The sequence below is a fragment of the Zosterops lateralis genome (genome assembly GCF_965231275.1).
Source record: "Zosterops lateralis genome assembly, chromosome: Z".
Classification (NCBI taxonomy): domain Eukaryota; kingdom Metazoa; phylum Chordata; class Aves; order Passeriformes; family Zosteropidae; genus Zosterops; species Zosterops lateralis.
Window position 1 is genome coordinate 78,063,366 of NC_139800.1, and position 19,356 is coordinate 78,082,721.

The following is a 19,356-nucleotide window of genomic DNA, read 5'->3' on the forward strand; positions in this document are numbered from 1 at the left end:
CCCCAGGGAATCCAGGACTGGCCAAGACAGAAAATGTTTTGTCCCAGAACCACGTGCAGTTGCATCAGAAGCCTGAAAAAGTTTCTCATCCAGGCCAGATTGCAGTAGGTTCTTTTAAATCCACTGATAATTTTGATTTGTCCATCATTTTCACCAAGGGGTCTGTCTGTGCAGACAGCTCTGTTTTGGTGTGTGAGTTTGCTGTCAGTGATGAGTTGACCTGAGGGGTGTGTGGGGCTGGCTCAAGCTCACTGCTCTGAGCTCAGGTCCTCAGCAGAGTGTCCAGTTTTGGCTCAAGTCACTTTCCTCTGTGAGATACCCACCTGTGATGGACCAACAGAAGCATCAGCTTCCTAGTAAAGCTGGTTTTGTTGTGGAAGTGACCATGACTGTGTATGCTAGGACAGTAAAATATGGCACATGCTGTTTAACAATGTGTTCTTCAACTGAGTTTTCTTTTCTCAGAGTCCAGGCTCCTTTGCCAAGGTGAAGGACAGTGCCAATTCCTTGTTAAAAGCAGCAGACTATTCCTCCTCAAGTGATGAAGTCAGCAGCAGCAGCAGCAGCAGTGATGAAGATGACACCAACCATGCAAGGTTGGCTTGATTATTATTATTATCATTATGAATAATAATAATAATATTGTTGTTGTTGTTACACACTTCTAAATACCTAGAAAAAAACCAGCATGCATAAATATTCCCTCTCCTTTGAAGTTACTATCACTCATTTGTGTCAGTTGTAATTAAGCAATTTAATTGCATTTTAATGAACTCCTGGGGGTAAATGTTTGCTCCATCAGATGTGCACAGTGTAATAATATGCTTCAATGACTTGCTGCCCTGGGACAATGTGGAAATGTCTTGGTTTAACTGGATATAGAGGGTAGTGCTTTTATAGGGACTACTTCGCATTGATCTACATTTACATGGAATTTTCGAAAGAAAAAAGGAGAGGGAAACAAAACTATAAAAACTGCCTTCATGACAAACACAGGTTACACTGGAGAAAACAAGGTAAACATGACCCTTGAATTTACATAGTCTGTTCACTCTGGGAGAAATAATTGCCACTGGAAAGCTGATTCCTTCACCAGGGCTGTTTTTAAAAAGGAGGGATAGTTTTGTAAAATGTGTTGTACTTTTAATACTGACATTCTGCACAACTGCAGTGGTTTCCAGCTGATGCTGTGGTTTGTCCCACAGCTGATCCCACCTGAACTGTGTCTCTCTAGCTTCCCTGTTTATCTTGCTGGTTTTGTGACTGACATCTTGTGGTGTTCTACCTGTCATGTAAAATGTTTATTCTGCTGAGGAACAGTTGAGCAAGAAAAGCTTCTGCTCCAAGAAAAGGGAGTCAGGGGGTCACTTGGCCATCCCTGCTGTCAGGAACAGCAAACGAAAACAGTTTTTAGTACTGGTGAATGAAACTCCTGATTTTCTTGCAAAGAAACTTCAGTTTAATTCAGGTTCTAGGATTTACTTTGAAGTGCATCCCAGGGCCACTGAGTTCTCTGGGATGGGGCTTTTGCTCTTCTGACAGAATTACACATGCAGTTTTGTCAGGTGTCAGGCAGAGATACTCGGATTTGGAGCACTGTTGGCAGGTTATTGTGTTGGGCTGGTACCAGTCCTTTCCCCTGTGCTGCTCTGAAGAGGTAGATTTTTTGTGCCTGCATATGCTCCTGATTTGCATTTCTGAAATTCATTTTCAAAGCTGAGATGAGGAGAAAGAATGTTAAAAAAGTCTTGTAGCTTATTCACTGCACGTGAAAGAGCTGACTTTCACTGTGATGCCTTTGTTTTCCTATTGATCCTCTTCCAAACCACCTTATTCCGATCTGTAAAAAGTTTTATTCACTCTAGGTCGTAGAATTCATCCTAGACCTCAGAAAGACTCTACATAAAAATATGGATTTGCCCTGTAGCAATGACTTTGCTGTGTGTCAGATTGCTGTGATCCTTGCATGCTGTAATGATTTGAAGGAGTGGTATCACTGCCTTTGGAACTCTGCATTTGTTATTTGCATCTCCTTTGTATCTGAGATCCACCCATCCTCTGCAGAGGTGCAGTTAGCAGGATGCTCCCTGTTGCATTTACCTTCCTGTGCACACAGCCACTGCAAGAGCCCTTGTAAAATCAAAGGTATAATCTTGCTATTAACAGTCCCTTCCCTTTGGCTGAGCATCATTTATGTTAAAAGATACTTCAGGAAGTATATCCTGATTGCTGCCAAGTAAATAGCAAAAAAGATGGTGATCTGACTGAAAGGAGCAGCCAGTGTTGAAACTGCATATTCTTGATGAAGTGAAGGGTTTTGGGGTGTTTTGCTCTCTATAAAGCATGTGACTGTAGGATCTGAAGCCCCTTGTGCTCTGGAGTGTTTCTGTGGGGGCTCTGGCTTGGGCCAAGTTTTAGTGGGCTACTGGAACCAACCTGTGTTTTCCTGTTCTTGCCTGGGCTGTGGAACAGCTCCTGATGTCCACATTCCAGCTTTCCTGGAGGTGCCCAGTAGGACTACACTTGTGATATATGCAAGAGAAGGAGCTTCCTATGTTCTTGGATGAATCCTGTTAACCACTCTGAGAAGGCTCATTTCTGAGGATGCTGGACCACGGGCTTGCTGTGTTTCATCAGTAAAGCAGCTTCTGGCCTTGTTTTCCTTTACAGTGAGATGAGCCAGAATTCTTCCTCACACTCTCCAGTTTTTTGTTTTAAGGAAAGAGTGTCAGTGTATATGATCCAGGGTCTTACCTCCTTGTTTAGCACATCTATTCCATTGATGTTAATTTCTCCTACTTTATGGAGAGAGCTTCCTCCTCCAGTGCCTGCAGTATGCCCCTAAAACACTGAGTATCCTGGGACTCATTTGTATAGTTCAGTTTCCTCTCTTTGCTCTTTAATTGCTATTTCCTACCAGCGTTTGGACGAGGTAGATGCAGGTGCATGCTTGGCTAGGAATTACTTTCTCCCTCTCCTGAGTTGGAGGTTGACATTATTTAAGATCAGCTGCTGTTTGCCTCCTTGTTAAGAACAGGTCCTGGTATTCACCACTGATCCTAATCCACATCTTGTCATTCCTTTTAAGTTTAGTATGCAAATATTTACCCACTCACATAGAATGGGGAGACAACCCAAAGCCAAAAAATAAACAACAAAAAGTCCCACAAAAACTTCTACTCCTACACACCCATCTTAAATCAGTAGATCTCTCACCAAACCTTCTTTGTTATCACATGGGGCATCATTTAAAAGAAAAAAATACTTTACAACCTGCTACCAGTTGGCACACAGCGCTGTAGAGCACTGTGGATTCACACTGGCTGAATCCAATCAGTTTCATAATTACTGGAAAGGAGGCAAAAATGTAATAGGCTTAAATGGATTGCAGTAAAAAAGATGCGAGTATAAATAAATAAATGGGATAAATAAATCATTTGAGGTGGAAGTGTGCAGAAATGGGGCCAAGACATGTTTGAAGCAGTTCCACTTGGGTGAAAAAGTTTAAAATGCAAAGATACCTCAGGCAGTGCAGGAAGCAGTGATGTACTGGGAATTCACAACAGACACTTGCCTTGTTCTCAGTCTTGTTTTTGGTATCAGCTTTTGATCACTGTTGAGGACGGGATGCTGAGCTAGGGGGGCTCTTGGCCTCAGCCAGTCCAGCAGCTCTTGCTTTCTTCTGTCTCTCTGTGCACTGGGCAACATTTTCTGTGTTTCCTTTTAAGCTGAGGACGTTCATGTTTTAGGGACTGATTCACAGGATGAAATTCCAGTGCAGCCTGTCCCAGTAGGCACTGGCAGAGAGGTGCCCGACAGCAGCACATGGCAGAGCAGCTGCTGCTCTCTCTGGAGAGCAGGGTGGCTCATAATTACACCCCACAGGGGAATGTGTAGCTGGAGACAGAAGTTTTGAAGTAGGCACTTCTCAAATGACAGCTTGAGGGACTTGCCTGAGCTATGCAGTGTCTGAAAGATGATGGATGAAATGCAGGGAGATGAAGGGATGTTCTCTGTCAAGGTGGGATGAGCTTCCTGCTGTGTGTGAGTGGTCCTCAGGCACAAGCCCATTCAGGCAGATCCACAGACTAATCAGCTTGCTTTTGTACAAGAACCTTTGAGTGTAACTATTGAATGTTAATTATGTTCACTTTTGAACGTGGTTATGTGTCGTTTTTTTCCCTTTTTTTTTTCTATTTTTTTCCCCCTGAAGTAGTTCTGTTCATTAATTGGAGTTTGTTACCAGGCAACTGCTAAGCGGCAGAATTGCAGATTTCTCAAGGACAAGGGTACCAGATGGAATTGAACTGAAACCCCAAAGCACCGTGGCAGAACAGAAGGTAATTTGGCTATTTGTAAGGGGGTGGGTACAGTGGGGGGGAGTGAGGTCATTAATGTGCATGATAAACGCCATATCCATTACTTCTTGGGAGTATTCTCACTCTGCAGTCCTGCTCTGTCATTGCAAATTACAGCCATAAGCCTTGGAAAAAACCCCGTGCAGTTTCAGGTTTTGTGCTTCCTGTAGAAGTGCTTACGTTTAGGTACAGAATTGCAGTTCTTTATTTGTCCTTCTTATTGACCAGCAGTAGTTTCTGATGTCAAGGTATTTTGTGAAGGCACTGGGCAAAAAGCACTGTTGATTATTGTTGGTGGGCATTGTTACTGTTTTTTAAAATCTTGACTTCTTTTTATTCCAGTTTAAAGTGAACTACCTCCTACTGCCTAAAATATTAGCAGAACAGGGGAAAACCACTTCATCTCTCCCTATGGCTTAGCAAAAATTCTTGTCTTCTCATATGTCATGTTGTGGTTCCTTCCAGCTGTAGTTTCAAGTAGAGGCTTCCAGTCATGTGGATTTCCCCTGTGATAAATATTAGTGCAGAAAAGATGAAGAGAGACAAAGCAGAACTATGTTCTTTGTGGTTGAAAACAAGAAAAAAATTACAGTAATAAGACTTGTGCTTGGTGTCAGGGCTGTTTTCAGATGTTACTGAGTGTGTTCTCACTTCACAGATAGGGAAAATGAATCACTGTGAGACTGGTGTTTTCTCCAGAGCTGTGGCAGGGTAAAAAGAAAAAGGAGTTTTCTTTACCTCTGGTGTCTCTAAACTCCAGACCAGAGTGGTGACCCTCCTGTCTGGGGAGAGAGTTCCACTTGGCCTTTGTCCCACCATCCTTGAGGAGAAAAGACTATGCTTTGGAGAAATTACTATAAATGGGGTATAAATCAGTACTTCTCTTGTGGCAAAGCCAGCCCGGTGTCTCCCTTTTCCCCTGATATCCACGTATTGGAAACAGGCTGCTTGAAGGAAGGGAGAAGGTTGGGGTCTTTGAGGCCCACATTGAGGATGAGGGAGTGTGATAAAGAGTCTAGGTTATGTGTTTTGGTGAGTTTGGAGGAAAGAGTGTGGGAGGGAGAACAGGCAGATGGCTGACACTTCTCCTAGATTTCTTTGCTGCCATCTAGTCTCCTCCCCCTTTCTCATGGAGCCTCCCATCCCTTCCTCTGAACCCTTTTTCACCCACCAGCTACAGCCACCATGAGTCTCCACATCCCCTCCAGCATCCCTCTCCTTGTCCTATCAGTATGAGCTGCTTTGAAGTGGTCAGGGTGTGTCCCCTAACTGCCCGAGTGATTCAGATGGGGATTTGGTTTGGTTTAGTTCAGTTGAATGTGACTGAAAACTGAACTAAAAACCCCCATCCTGGCTTCATTCCCCGGTCTCGAATACTGACTTGCATATTTTGGGTTCAGTTTTTACATCTAAATGAAAACATAAAATGTATTTCCAGAAACCAACCTCTGACTCCATAGATATTGCTGTCAGGGAAGGAGTTTGTGTGGTGCCTTACAAAGTTCTCAAGTATTTCCATGGGATGCTGTAAGGAGGTCTGCAGAGCCAAATGTCACTATACTGGAAATGCTGATGCTGGGTCCTATGAAATGTCCTCTTTCTGGAGTAAGGTTTCCTAATTCAGTAAATGGAAAGTAGCAATGGAATGAATGGTGATGGGCTTTGAACTAAATGCAGGTCCAGAACCAAGAAGTGCCCTCTTCTGTCTGCAGTACACAAAGGTCAGGTCTTGAAACTCATTAGCAAATCATTTGACTTGGTGTCTCTGAGGCTGAAGCTTCTTCTTTTCCTGTGGTTGAGGTAATGTAGATGAAGTATATTTGTGGACCACTTTAGGAGTAAACCCCAGATTTGTTATCTGAGATGTTTGCCATGCACTTTGGTATTTAATTTTTGGTTTAAATCTTGCTGTAGGGTTTGTCTTTAAATGATGTATCACGGAAAGCACTCCCCCCATGTGCTCATTATTTATCATCCTGATTAATTGGAGTTGCAGAGAGCATCGGAAATAAACTAAATGTGGTATTTAACTGTGTGTTCTCACGCAGGATCAGATTTTAGGGAAGCAAATTCCAAACACCCAAGAAGGCCTTTGGAGCATAAACAACCAGAACTATCTCCTGCCAGATCTCCTCCAGCAAAGCCAAATTAAAGACTCCTCTGTGAGCCCGCCACAAGTGCCACTGACTTGCCAGGAACCTCAGAACAAACCTCTGACTAAGGTAAGAGATAAATTACAGATTGGCTGGATTGAACTCCAGCCTTTTTCAGTTCCTCTATCCTTTCTCTTTTTACAATGAGTTTTTTCACTACATCCCTTCTTTCCTTTCCAAGTTTATCTGGGAGGAAGATAAGAAATCATGAGCTGCCTAACAGATTTCATTGTTACACTTATTTTCCACCATCCCCTCCTCTGCTCTCTTTCTTTATTAGCTTTTTTTTTTCCTCACCTTTTGCACAAGCTAGAGGACTCATACCCTCTGCTCCTTGCCATGGCAGCATTCTGGTGTGCCTCTGCTCATTGTCCCTGGGTTTCTCACACCCAAGAATCATGTGAGGGAGTAGAGGGGCAAGGGCAGCCCCAGAGGGCTCTGGCACTGCTGTGAGCATGGCCCTGTAGGGAGAGGTGTCACTAGAGGCAGGTGACAGCTGTCAGGGCACCACAGGGTGTGTGCCCCCAGCACCACCTGCCTGAGGCAGCTCTTGTTTCTCTTTGCAGAGCCCATGTGCTGAAAGCCCACCTGCCAAGAGCAGCACATCCTCCACAACATCCTTCACATCATTCATAGACCCAAGACTTCTGCCAATCACCCCTCCCACCAGTCCAGTAGGACCTTCCTGTAGTTCTCGTGAGTATACTTTGCCTTTGCATTAAAATGTTCCTCCTGGGTTTTTTTCTTTTTTTTTTTTTTTTTTTTTTTTTTTTTTTCTTTGTTCCCCCTTTTTTCTCTCTATTTTTAATTTTTTTGGCAGGTGTGGAGAGGGCTCATTGCTTGGAAATGAAAACTAACTAAAACCTCTTGAAACTGGAACTTCACATTACTGTGAATTTTCATTATACTGCTTCTGCCCTTCTTTCAGATGTGGTTTCCTGTACTCTACTGCTGTGTTACCACCATGCTTTCTCAAGAATGCTTGAGGAATTTCCCAGATTTTGGCTTTTTTTGTGGCTATACAAAGCTCTCGGGGTGTTTTCTCACCCCTCTGGGGTTTCTTTCATTCTACCATGAGCAAGGTGGTTCGAATATGAGCTGCAGCCAAACACTCACATTTTCCAATTGCATGTGTCTCACATACAATTGCATGTGTCTTTAATTCCAGCATCTAGTGCCAAACCTGAGCCTGTCAGGAGGGAAAATGCAAGGAAGGGCTCCGTTGTCAACGTCAACCCAACCAATATCCGCCCGCAAAGTGACAGCCCAGAAATCCGTAAATACAAGAAAAAATTCAACTCCGAGGTCCTGTGTGCTGCTCTGTGGGGTAAGCTCAGAGTCCCTGGGCAGATGTGTGAAGGGAAAGCACAGCAGGAGAGGCTGGCAGTGTCTGCTAGGCAGATTTCACAGTTGTGTTGCCACTCCCCTGGCAGAGAATGCTGGAGGGGATCCCTGAGCTGGTACCTGTGTCACTTACATGGCCCTGCCTTCCCAGGGACGAGATGGCAAACACATGAATTACAGCTGCAGAGGACTTGGTGCATCAGGATGAGAAAAGGTTTTGATCAAGCACCAAGTTTAAACCATGCTCTTTGGAGAGGCAAAATTTGCAAATGTTTCAGCAGTTTTTGTGGCTCATGAGACTCATCTGAGTGGCACATGGGTACAGCTGATCACAGAGCCCTGACCCAGTGGAAATAATCCAAACACAAACCCTTTTGCTGACTTGTGTGTTAGGTGTTCCAAGGATCCAAAGGCTTGTCTTGCTTAGTTCCTGCTGTCAGTGCTTATTCTGAACCTCACTGAGCCATTGTTTAAACTTACATGCTTTTTACAGGGTCAGCCTCACATGGTGTAAAACCAAGATACAGCAGGCAGATCGCTCTCAACAGCTGGAGACCTTGTCCCAGTCACACACTAGCTGAACTCTTGAGTTATTTTAACCATCTTTCTGCTTCAGAGGAACAGATGTATTCTATGGGACTTGCCCAGCCTTTTACTCCTCACTTTTTTAGCCTGGAATGGCAAGTGAATGAAGTAGATGGACCATTATCTGAAGCAAATGTATATTTCCAGTTTATAGCTTCACAGATTTTGCCTAATGTGGGTTTGTAGGAATCCAAAATTTTAAATTAAGAACAGAGCTGTGTGGCAAGGTGTGTAATTAAATGTGCATTGAGGCTGAAGAGCACCAGGTACTTGTCAGAGCATTGCCAGTGGAGGAGGGTGCTTGTTGCAGCAGGATACCTTATGTTGTGTCTTCAGAATCTGCTGATTAGAAACACAGATGTCATTCCAGCCAAACACAATTTAGGACATTCTCTGATGTCAGCAACCCAATGGAGCCTTCTTTTCCTTAGCAGCAGTTGGATTTCAGGTGGATTCACTCCTAAATTTGGCATTTGAAGGTGTTTTGCAAAACAGAGACTGTTTTTAAACAAACCCTGCATCTCCTTGTAACACAGTGCTTCTTCCCACTAGTTTGGTGCCCCCCCTGATTTGAATGTTGCATTTGTAAAAAGAGAGTTTGGAGGAGATTTTTTTTTATTATTTTTTAGTTTTTCTCTTTTTTTCATAATTTACCGGGACCCTTGGAACACTTTAGTTGGGTCTCCTGTGTCACTACTTTAATGGTGCTGAATTGGGACTTTTGTGCTGGTCACAGGTACTTTCCAAGGTTACCTCAAGTGACCATGCTCACAGAATATTTTCCTTTTTGTTTAAATCAACATTGACTTCATCAGAATTACTCATCCTTCAAGTTCCATAGGTATTACAGGCGTTCTGCTGAGTAAAAATTCTAGTGGTGCAATCTTTTTTTTTTTTTTTTTTTTTTTTTTTTTTTCCTCTGGGAAGTCATCCAGAGAGCAACAGAGAAATTATCAGGCACCATTAAGTGGGATTAAATAAAAATTGGTTCTCAAAACAATGAACACTCGGTGACCTCTGAATCATTAGGTGACTTATGCAGTATTTTTTTCATGTATTGACAGGAGTGAATTTATTGGTGGGAACAGAGAATGGATTGTGGCTGCTGGACAGAAGTGGGCAAGGAAGAGTTTATACACTGATTACAAGGAGAAGGTTCCAGCAAATGGATGTTCTGGAAGGACTCAATGTGCTAATTACTATATCAGGTTGGTTCAGTGGCTAAAAGTATCTGACCCACGTTGGGGTTGGAGGCAATTAAAAAGAAGAATTAGGTTATAAACTAGGTTGAGGAATTACCTCTTTCAGAAAATCACAGGACAGTTATTCTTGTTAATAGGAAAACTCTCCTGAATTTTTAACATTTGCACTCCCATTCCAAAGTGGCTTTGGGACAATTCATTGCCTGGTTAATGTGTAAAATGATTTCTGGGAAGTACAGAATGTTTCATATTCCTAAAATGGACTGATTCTCTGCAAGCTATAGCTTGTCACTTTTCTTGTTTCTGTGGTGGGTGAGCATCTATCTAAGTGGTATATCTGTATCTGATTTAACCTCATCCTGTGTTCAGCAAGAGGTATGAGCAGTAACATGAGAGTGACCTGAAAGCATCAATAACATTAAGTGGAGGTCTTCAACCTCTGCTGGGAAACAGTTTTGGACTCTGGCTTTATCTGCCGCGGCTAAGAGTGGCCTTAAAGGATGCACAATACATACCAAGGTCTGAGGTGTGGGTCCAGAAAGGAATAGCACCTCATCTCCAGTCCACACTCATCACGGTGGGCAATGGCAACAGCTGCTTGTCCCACACTGCCAGGTCCAGTTGTTGCTGGGACATGTCACAGTCCTTCTCTTCAGAGTAACCTGTGGTCCCAGGGTGCTGTTGACCATAGGTGCTTATGAGCTAATACAACAAAAAGAGTGATTCAGATGAAGGATGACAGAATAATTTTCACCTGGAAAGGCATCCAAAAGAAAAATAGCTACTTTGAATGAAGATTGGCAGTTAATTAGGACTAAATGAATAGGTTATTCAAAGTGGCCGTTGTAGGACATGCCTGTGTTCCAGGATAAACAGTTAGTGTGATGGTTTCTGATAATTCCTATCTGTAGAAACCTGTTCTTTGCCCGAGGGAGAATTCTAGTCAGGTGTGAAAATCTTGCATAAAGTTTGAGTCACAGGGTAAGTGCACATGTGCCCAGTGCCATAGGATTGCTCCTGTGCCAGTTCCCACTGTGCATTCCCATCACCCCAGGCACTCCTTTCATGCCCTTGCTATGTTCTCTCACCCTGGCAAGGCACAAGGACCCACTCAAGGGCACAAAACCCTGGCTTTTTCTAAGTAGGGGAGAGTTTGCAGTTCAGGGAGTTAAAGTGTTCTGTCTCTTTTTGCAAATCCCAGGGAAGAAGAATAAGTTGAGGGTGTATTACTTGTCATGGCTGAGAAATAAAATTCTGCGCAATGATCCAGAGGTGGAGAAGAGGCAAGGCTGGGTGTCTGTGGGTGACCTGGAAGGCTGTGTGCACTACAAAGTCGGTAAGGATTTCCTGTTTTTTTCCTTAGAGAGATGCTTAATCATCCTTTTTTTGCATCTTGCACCAGCAGCTTTTTTCAGCTTTGTTTCAGGATTGTCTTAGGTGAATATCTCATGAATTCCCTGTTTCACATGGCAGATGCCTTGCTCCGTGTCATTTCATGCAGCATCTCTTCTTGCAGCATTTATCAGAGGATGATAATAATAATCCTTCCAGCCATTACAGGCTGTTCCCTGTAATGGCTGGAAGGAAGGAGTGCCAGCCACAGTTTGTGCTCAGTCAGTGGTTAAATTTTTCTGTATTTACTTCAGGTTTTAATTGAACTGATATGTTCTACCTCCTCAGCTTCGCTCTTGGTCCTGGGTAACTGCTAAGAAATTGAGCCTGGTTCAGGTCCCAGTGAATCATATTTGTAGGATGTCCTTAGGTAGATCAACTCATCCCTTTCTCTCTCATGAGAGACCCACATATACCTTTGTTTAAACACCCTGGAAATGGTACCATCTCCCTTTTCTTTGGCTCTCAGGCAGCTCATTCTTGAAGGTCAATGTGAGGATTGTGATAATTTTTGTCATTTAACTCTGGGGGGTGGATGAATGGCACAAGTTTTGCTTTGGTGAAGGAGGATGTGTGAAAGTGGCACTTTCTTCTAAGTCAAATAAAACCATGATACAGAGAAGTGCAGGAAATGTGAGGTGGCTGCTTCTCATTAATACCTTGCTTGGCCATTTTGCCTTTGGGCTTTAGAAGTGTGTAGTGGTTTAGGGCAAATTTGGGAGGAAACTTATTAAGGGTTTTGGTTTTTTTTTAATTGGTTTGGAAAGAATTTTTTTTAGAGAGAAGTGGAAAGAATTTCGTTTATTAAATAGGTAAAGTATTTTTTAGTACAATAAATTTAATAATATTTGATGATAAGAACTTTGTGTTGTTTTGGAAAAGGGGCAGGGGTTAAACTAAAGAAACAATGTGAAACAGATGTGTGTTGTTACTTTAACTGTGATTACAGCTAAGCACCCACATGTTCCACTTCAGCTGCTCATGCTTGGGTTTGGTGCATTTAAAAAAAAAAAAAATCCACAAAATACTTATCCTAAAATTAGGCAAACATTTGGTAGGAGCTTCTGTGTTTACATATGACAAGCCACTCCTGCATTTTGACAGAACAGCTGCTTCTGTTTTGCTCTTCGTGAATCTTCTTGTATCTTGACCTTTAGTTGTACAGCTGTTTTTCCAGGTAGAAAAGGAAAAGTATGTACTGTTCTGCATTTTGGTGGAGTTTGCTGGGTTTTCTTGTTCTCTGCCTATTTGAGATAGCATCCTGTTTCCAATTGCTTGTCTCTGCAAAGTGAAAACACAATGCACAAAGAAATCTTAATTTTCAATGCATGATTCTTCATTTATTCTCAATGGGCCCAGCATGACCTTAACTGTCTTGAAGAAATTGCTCATCTGTTAAATCCTTACTCATCTCAGAGAGATGGGAGTCCTTCACCCACACAGCACCTGGGGATTTAACCCACAGATGAGCAGTGAAATGAAAATTCATCTTGCCAAGTCTGACAGAATTGTTTAGCCAATAACCACCAGTCCTCCAAAAGTAGCTTATTCATAACCAGTAGTGGTGGGGTGTGTTCATACTTAAAAAATCAAGTAGGTTGGTTTAGTGGCAGGGTCAAGACCATTTTTTCTGAGTAGTGAGTTGTTGTTTTTTTCATCACTATATGAAAAGGAATATATAAATATTTGTAACAGTCATTTGGCATTACTGAAAATAAATGACTTGTAGGTTTGCAGTCAAGGTATTGTCACTGGTGGAATTAAACATTGATGTCCAGAATGCATTAGTCTCCCTTGCTGGATAATGCCTACCTCTGCAAATAATCTATTGAAATTATTTCATGTGATGAGATGGTCTTTGATTTAAGAGTCTGTCTGGTATCTAAGGAATTGTTCTTGTATTACAGTAAAATATGAGAGAATCAAATTCCTTGTAATCGCTTTGAAGAACTCAGTGGAGGTTTATGCTTGGGCTCCAAAGCCTTATCACAAATTCATGGCTTTTAAGGTAAGTGAAACATCACATTGGTTCAGATGTGTCACTGTCTCTCATCTACTCTCTGCCTTTTTTGTTGTTGTTGTTTTGTATAACATTTATTCTAGCTAAAGATAAACTGAATATTCTTTTAAAGAAAATGTAGTGCATTTGATGTACTTTGGAGAAGCAAGTATGAAACTGTCACAGTGGTGAGTGTTAGATGTGAATAACTTGTTTCTCTCTACCCCAGCCAAACACAGCAGCTGCTGTGCCAAAATGTGCATTTGCATTGACAAAGTTGATGTTGATTTCCCTCAAAAGGAGAGGAAAATAAGCGCAATGGTAGTCAGCCTACTTTTTTGCCTAGTCCATTTCTAGAATCCTGATTTCTTTTTCAAGCCACAAATTAATTATCCAACTGTTCTTGCAACTCTGCATGATGGATACTTAGCTCCTTAAATGTAATCTACTATTTAACAAAAATAGCTGTCTAACTTCTGAGTTTTGAGAATTCTTAGGATCCTAAATGTAGTTCTGCAAACCAACAGTTTTGTTGTGTTACATACTGCATTTTTATCTTTTCCAGTCCTTTACCTCACTTCATCACAAACCACTGTCAGTTGACCTGACTGTTGAAAATGGGCAAAGACTAAAGGTCATATATGGCTCAGTAGTGGGATTTCATGCCATTGATGTGGACTCTGGATCTGTGTATGACTTGTACCTTCCAACACACGTAAGAGAATCCAAAAACCTACATTAATGCTTTTGTTCTTTGGACAGTATTGATGATGATCAGGTTAAGAGTTGTGCTATTTTTCAAAATAATGATTAGTGGCAGCTAATACAAAACCATTTTTCACATAGTTTTATAACACTGAAGTCCTGTTTAATGCTTTTATCACATTTAGAGTATCCATTTTAGTGGTTTAATGTCAGAAAGCTTATTGTATGGACAGTTCTATTTTTAATTGATTTATCTTGGAAATTTAGGACTTAAACAGTCAAAGACACAATAATATCTACATGAATTTAGGTGACTTTTACAATCTGCCACTGTGCAGACAGCATAAACCAACTTTAGACTAAATAAATTTGCTGATCTTCTTGCCATTCAGTTGCCCATGATGTAAATTCAGAAGTTTTACATTTTCCTTGGGACTTTCTCATTAGATTGTCAGTAAGTTAGCATGAAGGTGTTGGTTTCAGGGGTATGTGTACATCCTGCGTTGTGTCTCTGTTTGAGGTGATGGTGATCACTAAATTCCTGCTTAAGCTCAGGTCCCAGAAAATTGCCCTGCAGAAGTGAATGTCTGGCATGGGGCTGTCTAATATGAAATCTGTGCTATGGTGTTAATATTTTTGGATTTTTGTTTGTTTGCTTGTTTTTTAGCTATTCTAAATAGTTGTTTTCAAAGCTGTGAGCCCCAAAGCCAGAGAATCTTGAGGGGTTAGGTTCAGCAAAGTGGCAGGTTCCAGACTGGCTCCAGTCTGATGGGAGGCTTCTGACAGAGAAACTTTTGTGCACACTTGAACCTTCCCTGAAGTCAACAGTGCTCCAGAGGGGCTGGGGGTGTCATGGCCTCCTTGTATCCCCAGACCATGTGTCCCAAAGTTATGCTTGGGAGGTCTGAAGAAATCTCATCCCAGATCTGCATGTTGCAGCCTGTGCTGTGAATCCATCTATTTTTTAACTTTTCTCCACTCTCAGCCCCTTGTTTTCAACCCAAATGAAAACCCACTCCTCCTATGCAAGCCACTTGATCACTCTGCTGCCCCTGCAAGTCACAGCCTCCACAATCTGTCAGAGCTGTGTGTTCCTGATGGACATAGGGTGTAAGATTGCCTGTTAGATTTAGAGACTTCTCTTAACTGAAAAATGACTTTTCTAGCTGTTCTAACTGTTGAATCACCTGCTAAAGCCTTGTACTGTTTATTTCTGTGGTTTTTTTTTTAAGGTACTTAGTATTTGTCTTGTTAGAGGATTTATTTAATCTGACAGTAGCTTTGTTAACTCTGCAGCTGTGATGAATTCACATCAGTTTGTAAATTGAAGAGTGGTACCCACGTGCCTGTCTGGAAGTGGGTTGCTGAGCAAGGTGAACAGTGACTTGTCAAAAGGATCATTAGCATAATTGCCCAAGAGAAGAAAGGGAAAGAAAAAGAGTGAACTTTCTTAGAGCCTTTACTTTTTCAACAGGCTGCAAGTACAATTAGGTACCTGATGAGAGAGATTTCCCAGGTGACTGCCCTGAATATGTGGGGCACCTGAGACTGACTACATTTGTGTGAGCTCTTCAGCCACAAGTTAGCACGGACTAAAAATACATTTTCCCTTCAGAGTCTTAGACCTGGAATAAATCATCTGCTACAGCAGCTCTATCTTTTTCGATATTCCATTATTTTAAAAAGAGCTAGAACTGGATAATCATCTCAAGGAGCTTCGCGGTGGCGATAGCCCAGACTGTAACAGGCTGACTTTGAGATATACTCTTGCTTTCTGGTAGCCTCTTTTCCTGGTTCCCCACCTCTTTCTTCATCTCTTACCTGCTGCGGTCGCTCATGCGAGTCCCAAGGCAACGCATTAAAATTGCTCTGCGGCTCTGGATCCCCGTTCTAGTGTTACGGATAGTTGTTGCGGAGGCACGGAGTCAAGTGGGTGGCCTGAGTGTATTCAGTTTGGCAAGTACAGCTTCAGTGCTTCTTTTACTGTTTCGTTGTGCCCTTAACGGTGTGCATAAGTGTCTGTGCTTGAGGAAAATAAACAACCCGTGTGTGGCTGGCTTGTGAGAGTGATGTAAAGCTCCAGTCATATGCTTCCTATAAAAATGTTACTTGTGGTGGTTTAATTTACTATTTGACATCCTGTTTTGAGTGGTGCTTTAAACAAGGAAATGCTTTGTTACTTTTTTTTTTTTTTAAGGATGTCCTCTTTTTCTTTCAAAAATGCTTTCGTTTTTGAGCCCACCTTCATGGTTGTATACTTCACCTTTGGTTTTGGTTTTTTTTTTTGCTTGGGATATGTTGGCTTCTGGGAGAGATTCGTGTGAGTGAAATGCACTGTTCCTGTGGCATGCAGAGGTGTGCCCAACAGCAGTCAGATGGGCAGCTGTTTGTAGTGAAGGATGTGGGAAGGGAAGAACTGAGTGAAAAGGTCCAGGGAGCTTCTTACAGCAAGATATATATTACTAAATTGGCAGGTTTTTAACTTGTGAGTGGGGATAGGGAAATATCATGGAAAGTGAAAGCACTGATCTCCTGGAATGTGAAAGTTGCTGTCCTTCCTCCATCTTCTGAAAAAGTTGTGAAATCAAATTTATTTCACCTTCCTCCTGTTTATATAATGCAAGTATTTTGTGAGTGACTAAGTAAATATTATTGTGTCTCAATGGCTCCATGGCTTCTTGAAACCAATTAAGGCTGGCAAATTTTAAGTGAACTGTTGAACATTGATTTATTTGCAAACCTACTGTCATATTCAAAGAGGGGAGAAGGGGAGAAAGTCTGTTTCAGAGGCTTACTAGCAAACTATACAGCCTCTAAGAACAGGCATTTCTTTCACTTTCCATGAGCCATGAGCTAGTTCTTTCTATTGCTCTGCCAAGCTAGTTAGATCGATGTCATCACTGAAACTGCCGTCCATGTTCTGATATAAATCTTAGTAAAATACAATTCTAGATCCAGGGGACGATTCGCCCACATGCCATTATCATCCTCCCCAACACCAGTGGCATGGAGCTCCTGCTCACCTATGAAGATGAAGGCATCTACATTGATATATATGGGCATTTCACAAAGGAGACTGTTCTACAGTGGGGAGAAATGCCAGCATCTGTAGGTATGTATGAAAAATAGCTCTTTATTAAATATAAGGTTTGCTGCATGAAGCCTGACTTCTTTATGAGGTTTGTATCTATGTGAAAATGGTTGCATGGCACATAAAGCAGCTTCTGAGCAAACCAGATGTGTAAAAGAGTAAACAGATTTATGGGTGTTTGTCTTAACACAGCCGATGATTGCAGTAGGGGCTTCCCATTTGGACCACAGTCTGTATTCTTGTCACACTGTTTATTGCATCACATATTGACTATACAGACAGACTTCAGTGAGGATGCAGCTTGCCACCACTTTCCACAGGGAGAATTATGTGAATTACAGAGGGGAAAAAGTGTTTTGGTTGTTCATAGCTCACAGCGCTTTATGTAGAAATTCACAGCTACTATGGGGTCAGTTACTGAAGAGATCTGTAACTGCTGTCAAATGGCCCCTTCATTTTATCACTTTAAATTCTACAGGACTGCCAGCCCAGGGTATTTGTGATAGATTCTTAATCTCCCCATGCTTGCAGTTGGCTGTGTAGGAGGAGATTCTAGTTGCACTGGAGCCAGGACAGCTGTTTGTTTCACCTTTCCCATAGGGCTTCAGGCTAACAATATGGGGGAAATGAAGAACAACACAGGCAGATTTTTGGGTTTATTACTTGTTAGTTTTAATTTCTGTCTCACTCCTGTTCTTTATTTTAGAACAAACATACCAACAAAAACAAGCCCAAGACAATTAGACTGCACAGAAGCCTGTTATTAGTTTGAAGGAAACTGGATACCACAGTGAAAAATCAAGGATGTTCAGTTTTTTCCTTTCACTTCCACCTTAGTTTTAGGAAAAGCCCATCTTTGGGATGTGGTACAAACCAAATTTGACTTCTGATTGAAATCACATTTCCACTGAAAATTAACCTAACCTATAAACACACAACTTGAGCTTCACATAAGGGCCTCTGTTAACTGTTATTTTAATAGTTTTACCACTAACTACTGTTAATTTTCTTAATCCTTTGGCTGCAGACACAAATATTGTGAGAGAAGTGTGAAAAATAACTTTGAATGGCCCTGCCTAGGGGCAATTTGACAGTTTCTTAAAAGATCCTGTTTTCCTGGAATTTCTTTAATAATTTTAAACCTCCTGAAGTCTGTATGAGCATATCTCAGTTTTCACTGAGATAGGGTGCTCTCTAGTCATCCTTTGCTCATTTCTTAATTTCTTTAAACAAGTATTTTGAAAGAAAAGTTTGTAGTTGGTGAGAGTATTTTGATACAAAAAATAAAAAATAGTTTGTATTATAATCGATGGATTTAGGGCAGAGTATCTAAATATATCTTATTCATAATCTTAAATTGGGACCTCTGTGACCAATCTGTTAATAAGAAATCGGAGAGAGGAAGCTCAAATCCCATGGGAAATTAAAACTGTAGAAGTATTCTGTGTTAAATCTGAAAGATGTACATATGTGTAGGGCTAAATATAAATATAGCTGTAATATTTTCTTTAAAGCAGGTTTTAAAAAGGCATTAAGAAACATCAAGTTAATAAGATTTGGGAGCACTCTTGCCCTTTTGTGTGAGTAATGAATTATTTACAGCGTGTAGCCATAGAGGGTTGACACAAATCTGGATATTCCCGGAGGAACTAGTAAAAGTCTTTATTTCCTTTTCCCTGTACATTTTAGAAGCAAGAAGATTATTCTGTAGAGAAACAGACAGTGTTAGAAAAGGTGGTTAAATTACTGCCTCAATGCTCTACAACATACCAGCTGAAAGCATAGGATATTTTTATCTAAAGCTGCAGTGGAAAGTGGACTCAAAGTAACTATTCCCAAGGTGCTCGTGGTATATGAGCTATTGTTCCAAAATAAGACAACTCTATTCTGAGTATCTACTCTCAGTTCATCTCACATGAAACACCTCTAAGAGCTCCCCCGTGGGAGGATTATCAAGACTCAGTACTGACCTTTGAATTCATAGCCTGCTATCCTTCAAATTAATCTCCATGTACAGATAAATCCTTATTACCGGACAACTGTGCAAATGGTGTAATAAGGCCATTTTGTTTGCATGCTGTTTCACAGATGGAATTTGGGAGAGATTTTTTTTTTTTTTTTGATTCTGCTACAAAACTCAAATTTTATGCTTCTTGTACTTAAGCCTGCCATTGTCATTGGACAAGTTCTTGGTATATGGCCAGACAGCAGAACATCAGGGCTGAACTTGGCATATCTGGTTTATTCTGTTCCTGTTTTGAATACTGCCTGGAGGTCAGATCTCTCCAGAACGCAGCAGAAGTGGTCCAGCAGATGACCTAGAGGTTGCAGCAGAGACTAATGAAGTTGTTAGTGGGAGCTGCAAGGAAGCTATCAAATTGAAATCTGCCAAAGGCACAGATACAGGCACAGCATAGTGGCACCTGAAGTGTAAATTTCATGTAGTGGAAAAGATCAGGAGGCTTATTAGTTCTTTGTTGCTAGACCTATATGACCTATACTAAACAGTGAAACCACAGAATGGTTT

General features: G+C 41.4%; 1 protein-coding gene across 4 annotated transcripts in view; it reads left to right on the forward strand.

The window, feature by feature from the left end:
* The window catches only part of LOC310922867 (mitogen-activated protein kinase kinase kinase kinase 4-like), a 93,006-nt gene that overhangs the window by 67,058 nt on the left and 6,592 nt on the right, over positions 1 to 19,356 (forward strand). For 3 of the 4 annotated variants that reach the window (XM_083883783.1, XM_083883784.1, XM_083883785.1), the window contains 11 exons: positions 7 to 104; positions 466 to 596; positions 4,247 to 4,340; positions 6,407 to 6,580; positions 7,078 to 7,207; positions 7,680 to 7,838; positions 9,505 to 9,648; positions 10,844 to 10,978; positions 12,942 to 13,042; positions 13,599 to 13,748; positions 16,691 to 16,850. In XM_083883783.1, coding sequence (XP_083739909.1) covers positions 7 to 104; positions 466 to 596; positions 4,247 to 4,340; positions 6,407 to 6,580; positions 7,078 to 7,207; positions 7,680 to 7,838; positions 9,505 to 9,648; positions 10,844 to 10,978; positions 12,942 to 13,042; positions 13,599 to 13,748; positions 16,691 to 16,850 — 1,476 coding nt within the window. Of the gene's footprint in view, positions 1 to 6; positions 105 to 465; positions 597 to 4,246; positions 4,341 to 6,406; positions 6,581 to 7,077; positions 7,208 to 7,679; positions 7,839 to 9,504; positions 9,649 to 10,843; positions 10,979 to 12,941; positions 13,043 to 13,598; positions 13,749 to 16,212; positions 16,654 to 16,690; positions 16,851 to 19,356 lie in introns of those variants that run through there. The other variant, XM_083883786.1, reaches the window with a different exon arrangement.